This window comes from Orcinus orca, chromosome 14, assembly GCF_937001465.1.
Source record: "Orcinus orca chromosome 14, mOrcOrc1.1, whole genome shotgun sequence".
NCBI lineage: Eukaryota > Metazoa > Chordata > Mammalia > Artiodactyla > Delphinidae > Orcinus > Orcinus orca.
Window position 1 is genome coordinate 35,164,434 of NC_064572.1, and position 11,486 is coordinate 35,175,919.

At 53.4% G+C, this 11,486-nt stretch overlaps 1 protein-coding gene across 17 annotated transcripts in view; it reads right to left on the reverse strand.

The window, feature by feature from the left end:
• Positions 1–6,182, reverse strand: part of KCNMA1 (potassium calcium-activated channel subfamily M alpha 1) — a 749,169-nt gene extending 742,987 nt beyond the window's left edge. For 4 of the 17 annotated variants that reach the window (XM_012534197.3, XM_049697229.1, XM_004273046.4 and 1 more), the window contains exon 1: positions 5,438–5,962. In XM_012534197.3, the coding sequence (XP_012389651.1) occupies positions 5,438–5,806 (369 nt within the window). In that variant the 5' untranslated portion in view covers positions 5,807–5,962. Of the gene's footprint in view, positions 1–5,437 lie in introns of all 17 variants that reach the window. The other 13 variants (XM_049697236.1, XM_049697232.1, XM_012534195.3 and 10 more) reach the window with 6 other exon arrangements.
• Positions 6,183–11,486: the final 5,304 nt, after the last annotated feature.

Consider the following 11,486-nt stretch of genomic DNA (forward strand, 5'->3'; position numbering starts at 1 on the left):
CACAGCAAGCACTCTCTGTACCAGGCACACAGCGAATGTCCCCATCCAGGGAAGAAGATTGCGGTGAGCCTTGCCCTTGGAATCCTTTCTCCCCCAGGCCAAACACAAGGGCAGCTCTTGCTTTCCTCCTGATGCATGTTTGGACAAGGACCCTGGGCACCCGGAAACAGAGCCAGCGCGTGGCTTGCAGTCACCAGTATCCTCCTAGGAAATGCTATAGAGTGGGGTCCCTGCGAGTACCTACCCCAAAGGGCTGAGCTCTACGAGGACCCCCGGTTTACAGATGAGGAGACTGAGGCACAAAGCGGTGACGTCCTTGCCCAAGGTCACAGGCTGACTTCTGGGTGCTACATGGCGAGCGTGACACCTAGGCCCTGTTGCTCAAAGTGAGCACGGCCAAGGGCAGTTTAACCAATTCCTCTCCCTTGGGACTTTTCCCAGAACATGACGTGACACTCCAAGGTGGGGGTTGCAGATATGCCCTGACTTACAATTTTGTTTCACAATGTAACTGCAAGGGCAAGTGCTCCACAGAACACACTTGGGGAAATACTACTCTGGAGGCGATCAGGGTAAAGCTGGTCTGAGTAGAGAGCACCCTGGCGGGGAAACTGTTCCATTGTCAGGGGAACAGGTCTGTGGGCTCTGGACTGGGGAGAACAGGGGTGGAATTCATCCTTTCTCAAGGGACATTCGACAGCCACACCTGCCCACAAAACCTTCCACTTCTGCTAGGTCTGCAGCTCCTGGAGCCCCACGACGACAATGCTCACCGCTGACCTGCCCGCCATCAGAGCACTAGCCATCCTGCCAAGCCCTCAGCCGTGGGGCCTTCCTAGGCTGCCCCTCCCCGGCCTGCCAGCCTCGCAACAGTCAAGAGCTATGAGCCCAAATCTCAGTCTGACCCTAACGGGTTGTCTGACCCAAGGACAACCGACTCCAGGGCCTAGAGGTCCCTTTCGGTTCAAAAGTTCTATTTGTTGTAGTCTGCGCCCTTCCAGGGCCAAAAGTTCACGGAATCAAGGAGAAAATTTAAAACCTGCCACTTTGTGGAGCTATGATAGCTCCCATTTACAGGCCTGCTAAGTGCCAGGCATTTCCTGGGTGCTGTATACCCAGCATCGTCACTCCTTATAAGAATTCTACAGGGGCTTCCCTGGTGACACAGTGGTTGAGAGTCCGCCTGCCGATGCAGGGGACACGGGTTCGTGCCCCGGTCCGGGAAGATCCCACATGCCGCGGAGCGGCTGGGCCCGTGAGCCATGGCCGCTGAGCCTGTGTGTCCGGAGCCTGTGCTCCACAACGGGAGAGGCCGCAACAGTGAGAGGCCCGCGTACTGCAAAAAAAAAAAAAAAAAAAAAGAATTCTACAAAGTAAGCATCATTACGCTTTTCTTACATGTGAAGAAACCATGCTTAACAGGGCTGCCAGCCACAGATGCCCAGCTAACAAGTGTGGAATCCATGATTTGCACTCGGGTCTGTCTGACTGCAGCATCTCTACGGAAGTGTGCATTTCCACAGGGGGAGCCAGGAACAAGAAGCAAAAGTTCTCAGGACAAGGGAAGGTCACCTGGAACTCCCCTGTGCCTGGGACCTGAGCACTTCTCCAAGGCCCCCCCTAAGTGATCCGAAGGAACATCTGTAGTTCGTCCGATGCAGACTATCTCCAGGATGAGATGAGGCACCAGGGCCAATCTGGAATCAAGAATTCTGAGGCACTGAAGTTTCCAGCCCTGATTGGATGATGCGTCAGGCCAGACCCTGGGTAATTACCAAGCCGTAATGGGATCTGATGTTTATATTAGTCACGAGTCTAACAGAGAAAACGTGTTGTTTTCTCAGACACAGCCGTGGAGACAAACCTCCATAATTCATTATATGCAGACCAACCTTAATCAATTCCAAACTTCTACAGGGAGGACAGCTCCACCTGAGAGCAGGATGAGTCTATGACCCACAGCAAACCACAGCTCCATAGGAAGCTGGCCTCAGCTTGCCCAGGCATTTAAAGAAAAGCAGACGGTGGGCTGGAGGAAGAGCAGAAGATAGGAATAAAGACACATAAGCACTCCGAGGCTGGAGAGTTACAGAACATGTTCTGAGCTAGAAACTTTACCCATAGATCACCAACTCCTTCCACTGGCTTCCACTGAGTCCCAGAGCAGGAAGGGACATTAGCACTCACAGAATTCAATCCCACATTTTGCACACCAGGAAAGAGACCAGAGAGGTTAATCTACTTCTTCAAGGTCACAACCTTCTTCAGGCTGCCAGAGCCGCTCCTTGTTCACTACAGTCTACGACTGGCTTAGACCTTGAAACGTCACGGCCAAGTAAAGAGAGGGCTCTGATGAAACCCAACAGAGAAAGAAAAATGAAGTGAAAAAGTACAGCAAAGAATATAGTACTGGAATGACTGTACCCAAATTCCCAACTGGGGGAAAATGGGATTCTCCTTCTTCTTTATTTCCTAAAGAAATCCACATAACTATTCTTTTCAGAATAGTAAAGTCATTCACGATTTGAGATTCGGAGGCCAGAGGAACTAAGGATGAGATGCCTCATGAGGTACATCCAGTTTCAGGTTCCTTTACTCAGAAAGGATGGTGCAGTCCCAGAGGCCAAATGCTTGTGATGCTGGAGCTCCTGCTGAAACTTATTCCCCTAGAATTTCAGATGCTAAAAAGACCAGCCTTCCTCTGAACCCTAGCTCCGGGTCAAACCATCTTGGGGCTGAACCAGGATCAGGGTGAATATATCTGAGGGCTGGTAGAATACTAAAGAAAAGCAGCCTTAGTTTGCTTGAGAAACCCAACACTAAAATAATGATTCCAAACTGAAGCCAAATGCATTCTTCTGAACAGTGTCTTGATGACTACCAAATACTTGGAAAGCAAAAAGAATGAAAGACAAAAAAAAAAAAAAAAGAATGATTGCAGTAAAAAATACAGACCTCAAGAGTAGAAAGAAAAGCTTATAAAAGGCCTAAGTAACTACTACTGGTCAAAATGAGATGGCTACACACGCTGTTTAATTGAGCAAATCAAGGGGCAAGTATTAAGAGATTCTGGGCATGTTTTAAAGGGGACTCTAATGGTACCAAAAGTGACGTGATCTCATTCTATACTGGCCTCACATCTTCCCAACCAACTGCAAGCATCTCTCATCCCAGATGATTCTTTGTAGAAAGTTCCAGTTTAGTCAACTCGGCATGTCTTGGAGCTACAAAACATAGCCTAATATCTAGGGATTGTTTTTTTCTAATGATCATTGCCAAAAACGTATTTTCTTGAGAAAACTTACAGAGGTTATGCTTGGTCATCATTTAAGAAAGAGACTCTTTATGTGAACGATCCAATCAGCATTTCATCAGAAGCAATGCAGTAGCACTGATGTACCCCCTAGAGTAGAAAGACTTTAGAAGCTGTGTTTAAAACCCCAGGATCACAAAAACACTGAAACTTATTTTGACTCACTGAAAAAAAAGTTTTCATTATGATCTAGCCTGCCCAGTTCCTGAAGGATAAGGAGATCGTTAAAAAGTTCCCCAAAATCACTCAGTGTAGAAAACGTCTGAGATGCATGCAACTACAAGTTCTACCTCTAAGGGTAGCACGGAATCTCAGTAAAGGAAAAACACTCACAGACTAAAGACTGGTGGGGAGGCAGAGGAGAGGGAATGTGTGAATAAGAAGGCTATATGAATAAGCACTGGTCAGGAGGGCTAGGCAAGGGGCTGGGTCTAGGGGGTCTCGGGGTTAGGATTTTGCTTAACCTAATGGCTTCTCTGGAATGTGGGTGGTTTTGCACCTTGACAAGTAAGGAGAAACTGCTATGGCCAAGAAGGTAACTCCAGAGAAAACTGACGGACTAACATCTGGAGGTCTCCGGAGAAGTAGGAGGAAGAGGAAGAGAATGATGGTTTTTATTTTTCTCCCTTATTTCCAACACACCAGTATTTTCCAAAACACAAATGTGCTACCACAAAACACAGCTGAGCTCCAGCACCCAACACAATGTATAATTAATGATCAGGAGAGAGAGAGAGAGAGAGAGAGAGAGAGAGAGAGAGAGAGAGAGAGAGAGAGAGAGAGATCGCGAGCTTCCCTTCACCCTTGTGTGTCACCCATAGCCCCCATCTTACCTACTCCCTCCCCGTAGCAATTAAGGAGGCTGCTACAAGTTGCTGTGCCCCGTGGAAGTTTGAGGTGTCCTCGGATTAACTTTATTAGAAAAGGTGTGAGCATTCCCACCGAGATGTGCCACGGCCTTGCACTGTTCCCTATCCCCTTTGAGCTTCCCTCCCTCTGAAAATGCTGGCGCTGGTTAGTCCCCTAGGTTAAAAATTAGTCAAACAGAAAACAGCTTGGTCACTCTTTTTTCCAGTTCTTTCTTTTTTATCCTGCAGTTTTCTATGAAAAACTGCCCGCCACCTCTCACCTTCAGCCACTGGGGGGGGGGGGGGAGAGGACATCTCTAGGGACACGACGGCGACAAACCAGGCAGTCAGCCTAGCAACCATACATAAGGTGTAGTGAGCCTCGGTGCTGGTGGGCGTCTCTGCGCCAGGAATAGTTTAAAGCCGACATCCAGCCACCTCAAAAGCGTCGGGGAGGAGGCTCGCGTGAAAACCTCGGCCTCGGCGGGCTCTCGGGCGGACCTCCCCTCTAGCTCCACGCTGCCGGGGGCATTTCCGGGGACCTGAAGGCGGTGGCAGGGGGGCGAGAATACAGATGCCGAAGAACTTGCGGTGGGGGTGGGGGTCTGCTCCAACAGTAGGAGAGGGAGGGGACATCAGTTTTGCGACCTCGCCACATTCCTAAAGTGGCAGCATCCGCGGGTTGCCTCCAAAACTGGGATGCATCTCCCCAACTTTCTCTCGCCCCTCCAGGTCCCCCGCACGTCCTCTGGTCATGTTCCTCCCCTGGGATTCCCTAGTCCAAAAGATGTTCTCCCTTTCTCAAAGGATTTTCCTGCCCTCCTGATTTTACGAACTCATCTCCCCAACAGGTTTCTAAAGTGCGGGCTGACGTGCTCCCCCTCGCCCACCACAAGGAGCCGAGCCCGGGCAGGTGAGCCGCGCGGAACACGCACCGAGCGGCCCCCAGCTTGCTCGGTGCCCGCCGAGTCGGCTCTCCCTACCTCCCATCCCGGCCCCAGCCGCAGCCACAAACAACCCTACAATAAACAAGGGGACGGGATTTGGCGTCCGCGTCCCGGAGCGCACCGGTTGGGGGCAACTCCTCACCCCCGGCGCGCCGCCCGAAGCCCCAACAGGCGGGCGCCAGGAGAGCGGAGGGAAGGGAAGGCGGCGAGGGGAAGGCAGGCAGGGATGGAGGGAGGCACGGCGCTGTGAGAAGCGAGGAGGTGGGCTGCAGGGGACGCCGAGAAGCGGCGGGGCTGGCGCAGGGGGGAGGCGCCGGGGCGCGCGTTACCTTCGTCTTGCCCCCGCAGTGGCAGCAAACGGTCCACAGGTACTTGAGCGTCCGCCAGAGCAAGATGATGAAGAGGCCCCCGAAGAAAGTCACCATGGAGGAGGCCAGGAAAGCCCACCACATGCGCTGGCCCCGGCTGTCGCACGGCACCTCCATGGTCACTGGGATGATGAGCGCATCCATCTTGGGCTCGTGGACCGAGGACGAGGAGGAAGAGGAGGAGGAAGAGGAGGAGGAGGAAGAGGAGGAGGAGGAGGACGCGTCTAGGCTGAGAAGGTTCGCGTGGATATTGCCACTCATTCTAAGAGTGCTGCCTCCGCCGCCGCCGCCGCCGCCGCTGCTGCCGCCGCCGCCGCCACCATTTGCCATAGCTAGCAACGGGCAGCCGGCGCAGGGGCTCGGGGGAGCTCCTCCCGCCGCCAGCGCCACCCCGAACACCCATCAACAGCCATATTGCTGCTACTGCTGCCGCCGCCGCCGCCGCGGAGCGCGGGGAGGGGGCGGGGAGGCGCCTGGGCTCGGGGAGCTGTGCGCGACTTGGCGGGGTGCGCGGAGATATATACAGCGGGCCGCCGCCGCCGCCCGCCCTCCCCCCGGCCGCCGGCCCGCCCGCCCAGGGGGGAGGGGGACGGAACGCGTGGGCTGCTCCCCTCCCCGGCCCGAGCCCCGCTAACCCCGGGCTGCGCGGGCCCAGAGCGCCGAGAACGAGGGGGCGCTGCGGTCCGCCCCCGGGCCCAACCCCGGCTCTGCTCGCCGGCCTGGTTGCTCTCCGCGTCGCGTCGCGCCGCGCCGCCTGTCCGCGGTGCGCCACGCGTTTGCGCCGCGCTCCGGCCCGGGACCCCTCCCCGCACGCAGCCCGCGCAGCTAGCCCGCCGCTCTGGGCTTATTAGGTGGCGACTCGTTAATAATGCCTCATCAGCCCCCTCCCGGGCGCCCCCGCGCCAGCCCTCCTCTCCCGGCTGCGCTCGGCTCCCGCTCGCCGCCCCGGTGTGCGCCGGGCCCCGGCAGGTTCACCGCGCCCGGCCCGCCGCCGCCGCCGCCGCCGCCGCCGCCGCCGCCGCCGCCGCCGCCGCCGCCGCTAGCCCATGTTCCCGGGATCCCCGAGCCGCGCCGCCACGCCGCTGAGCCTCCTCGGCCTTCGCTCGATCTTCCTCCCCGCTTCCTCAGGCTCCTCCTCGTCGCCGCCCGAGCCTCTCCTGCGCGCGCCCCGCGCTCCCCGCAGCCGCCAGCAACAGCAGCTGCAGCAACTGGAGCGGGCGCGGGCTCAGGCCGCCCGAACGGGAGGGGAGGAGGTTCGCCGCGCTGGCTCGCCTCGGCCCCGAGATGGGCAGGGGGCCGGCAGACCCCTTGGCGACGGCCTGGCACGCACCCCTGAGCCGCAGTGCGAAAAGTAGAGAGCCCCAAATCCAGGCGCGGGACCCGACACCTCTCTCCAAGGTGCTGCGCCCCCAGCCGAGCGCCCTGGGGGACCCGAGGAGGATGGCCGGGCGCCCGTGGCAGGCCATTTTTCCCAAAGGAGACCCCAGTGGGGAGGGGAGAAGTGACCAGCTGTTGCTTGCACAGGCCGGACGCCCCAAGCTCCTCGGGCTTCGGGAGTGAGGAGGACCCTTCTCCAGGATACACACCCTCGTTCGACCCCTACCAGCCCCTGTCGCTCTTCCCTGTCGCCTTCCTAGGTGCCCCAGTGCCCCCTGTGTTCTGGAAAGCAGGGCCATGCAGGGGCCTGGCAGGTGGTCTGTGGCCTTTGACAGCAGCAGGTGGTTTTTCTGCCTCTTCCTTATTAAGCGACAGAGGCTGCCTAAGAGAGTAGGCAAAGCTGGGCAGGGCCGACCTGACCTCAGGGACAGTGAAAGCTCCTATAGACAACAGAGTTCCCTAATGTCACTCCCCTTTTATTCAGCCTCAGACTCCATCGTGTGAGAAGGGCAGCTCCAAGCTCCATTAAAGCCCACCTTTCCCCATTTAGGGTCTTCTGTCCTCCCCACTTAGAGGTGAAGAAGGTGTCTGGGTTTGTTCAGCAGCCTCTCCCTAACCACCAGGGGAAATCCCCCTTCTGATACTCTCAACCTTTGCTCCCTCTGGACACTGCCCTTCCTTATGCTACCAGCTGGACCACAAGTTTTTCCAGCACTAATTAAAAGGAAGATGATCACATTCTCCCCTCATTGCCCACAGTGGTTTCCCCAAAGTTTCCAGCTCATTAGTTTAAGCCTAATTGGAATTCTCGGGTTGCTTTCAGGCCTCTCTGTGGTGAAGGCCAAGTTAGCATCCTTCACTGTATAGGCCTGTGCTGTTTCTGCCTGAGCCACAGTTCAGCCCCTCCCCTTGCCCTTGGAGGCCCTAGGATGCAGGGGAGGATGGGGCAAGGGAGGCCAAGCTGGGCAGAGAGGCCCAAGGGGATATGTGAAGCTTCCTCCTCCTGTCTGATTCAGAGTACATTCACTGCGCTCAGGACACACATCCATTAGTACAGTCAAGGACAAAGGCAAAGGGGAAATGGAATGAGGTAAGAGTGCTTAAGTGTTTGGTCCTCAAAAGCAGTATGTAAAAGGGAGCTCCAGACAATATTTTCCAGAAAGTGAAATTGTCTCTCACCCACATGGTACCCGCAGCCTGGTCCTCCACGTTCAGAAACCACTCCGAGCACATCCCTGCCGCATCGGCCCCATTCATGCAGAGGCCCTGGGTCCTTTCCAGCACTGGGTTGGGGGGATCAGCCCCGGAAGCGCTCAGGGGAAGTGCAAGAAGGTGGCTGAGGCCCTGTGGTTCCTGGATTTATTAGCCTTCTAAACGGCTGTACTTTGCTGCCTTTGGGCCTCAGCCTATGCCAGGAAAGTTAAGGACTTTCCTTACGTTTTAGATTTGAAATTTAAATACAAAACACCTGTAACCCGAAAAGAGCAGCAAAGGATACGACTGTCTCCCCGGTGGGATATGAAACCCCCAGAATGGATTCCCTCCCCCCATATATTGAGCTTCCACAAACCAATGAATGCCCTCCAGGCTTTCCTGGACTTTCCCCACAGCCTGGGTTCCCTTCAGACACCAGTCCGGGGGCTAGTAGCTAGAGGCCACTGACTGCTGTGACTTCTGTCACCCCAACTGCAGCATCCCCAGCTGTGTTTCTCCTCCATCATCACCTTCATCATCTCATCATTCTTCAGAGGTTCTGGGAGGCCCCTGAGACATCATCTCCGCTGCTTTGTTCATCACTCGTCCCTGTGCTGACTGGAGCTTGTAGCAACTTCTGTGTTACACAAAAACGAGGCTTAGGGCTTCCCTGGTGGCGCAGTGGTTGAGAGTCCGCCTGCCAATGCAGGGGACGCGGGTTCATGCCCCGGTCCGGGAAGATCCCACATGCCGCAGAGCGGCTGGGCCCGTGAGCCATGGCCGCTGAGCCTGCGCGTCCGGAACCTGTGCTCCGCAACGGGAGAGGCCACAACAGTGAGAGGCCCACGTACCACAAAAAAAAAAAAAAAAAAAAAAACGAGGCTTAGTCAGGATTCTCAGAGACCCTCACCATCAAAGTCAAGAAACTACTATTCCTACAATCCCCAGTCCTTACCACCTCCTGACTGGTGGGCACCAAATGAGACAGTGGCCACCATTCACCGCCACCCACCAGAAATAGACCTCATCAGGCCATGGCCCAGCTCTCCCTCTACTTCCTTACCAACCACAGACTTCAGAAAACCTGGCACCTGACCTCACCAATTTAGGCCTCAAACTTAAAGGGAACCTTAGGTACCACTTCATTCATTGTGCTTTCTCATCTGTAAATTGGAATTAAAATAAGAACTGCCCTGCCTACCTCAAAGGATTGTTTGTAAGGTTGAAAAAACATACAGATCTTCTTTGTAATTACTGTGACCCAAAAATAAACAGCCAAACACAGATCAGAGCTTCTGACCACCCAAACACACAAGCCAGTCCCTGTGTTTGTGTAGCGGGGGAGATGGGTACAGGCAAGATTGTCATTCCCGGACCCACACTGCTGTCCTGCACCCCATGAGGCCCCTCAGTTGGGATGAGAATTGAAGCACAGTGCCTCTGCCTTCTGCCGCAGCCGTTACACAGCAGGCCATATGGACCCACAGACAGCTGGGTGTGGACAGACTCTAGGGCGCTACAGAGCCGCTCCAGGCTGGTGGGCCCTCAGAACACTGACACGCACGCCCACTCCCCACATTCCCACCCCCTGGTATGGCCTTGGGAATGTGAAGGCTATAGAGAAGCACCTACAAATTGCCCCAGTGCATTTCACCTCTTGTAGGTGTGTCTGCAGGCTGGGAATTGAGAGCCATTGCACAAGAACTGAAAGTCTTTACGAAAGTACAAATTCCAACCTCCCCCGTTCTGAAAACAATACAAGCCACTTATTTATTTCTAGTCACATTTATAAGCTTCTCAGTGAGGAGGGCAGCCTCTTTATCATGTCAACATGTGCCTATGGCAGCCATCACAGCAAACTGGGGTTTCCCGTTTCTAAATTATTCTACTCTGAACAATCCCAACCGATTTAAAAGAAAGAAATAAAAGTGCATGAACACACAAACTAAAAAGGCAGAGAGACTGAATAGCCAAGGAGAACAAAGAAGCTTACTTACTTAAATGTCGGCCCAACATCACAATTAACGTATACAGATTTCATTTTTTTTCAGGCCTGGATCTGCTTCCCATACTCTTGACATAAATCTGGGTGATTCCGCGCTAAAGAAGCCAGGTGAACTCTGTAAGTGATTTAGCGCCCTCTGGTGGTTCTTCTTGGCACATGACATTATTTTGTGAATTCAAAAAAGGGGCTTATTAAAACAGAAATTTGAGATATGAAAATTCCAAAGAGAAAACTCTGCTGTAAAAACCTACAACCACAATAATATTAATTATCCAGTTGTCAGTCCTACTAGCATATACACTGTTGTGATAAAGGCACTAACAGGGTTCACGTTGTTACCATGATTTGATGTCAGATCTTCTAAGCTATAACTACTATTGGTAACCTAACACTCCTTAAATTACCACTGTGTTATCTTCTGAACAGCTAATAGTACTCTCACTTCCCTCACCCTAGTCTTTATAATCTCTTTGTAGTGTCAGAAAGGGCAGTAGCTATTCTCCAATTTACTGGCAAGGAAACTGAGGCTTAGATCTGTCGAGTTTTCACAAGAGACTGTATGTACCTTTGGAGAAATTTATCTCTTTGTGATTTATAACAAAAGAAGAAGACCATTGCAGCACATCCCTTGAAACCATGCTCTAGGGCCTTTGAGTACCAGAAGGGAGCACTGGTCCCCAGGATGGAGAGAGGGACTCAGAGAGCAAGCTTTGAGGGGTTTGTTTACTATAAATATCTTTTTCTACTTATAAGAATAATTCAGGGCTTCCCTGGTGGCGCAGTGGTTGAGAGTCCGCCTGCCGATGCAGGGGACACGGGTTCGTGCCCCGGTCCGGGAAGATCCCACATGCCGCGGAGCGGCTGGCCCCGTGAGCCATGGCCGCTGAGCCTGCGCGTCCGGAGCCTGTGCTCCGCAACGGGAGAGGCCACAACAGTGAGAGGCCCGCGTACCGGAAAAAAAAAAAAAAAAAAAAGAAGAATTCAGACTCATAAAGTTTCATAAAAGAGTATAAAAATCACGTAGATATATACAAATATAATTGCCTTTTATCTGTTGACCTTATACCCTTATCAACCCATCTTTAATTTGAAAAAAAACCCCTATATTTCTCAGTTTCCCTTGCAGTGGGTGTGGACCATGCGACTACATTTTAGCCAGTGGAATCTGAGCAGATACTACATGCACTCTATAGGTTTAAAGAAGAGACTTTCCCTCTATTTCCCATCTCTTCTCCCCACTGGCTGGAATATGGATGTGATCTTAGTTCATGAGGTTGAATAATTGCCTCTTTAGCACGCAACAAATAGAAGGAGTCTGGTCCCCCAAACGCCAAAGAGCTAGGACATCAGCCCATGGTTGTTTAGTTCACCCTATTAAGTGAGAGGGGAAAACGCTCTCACTTTGTCACTGTTATATTCTGGTTTGGAACAGCA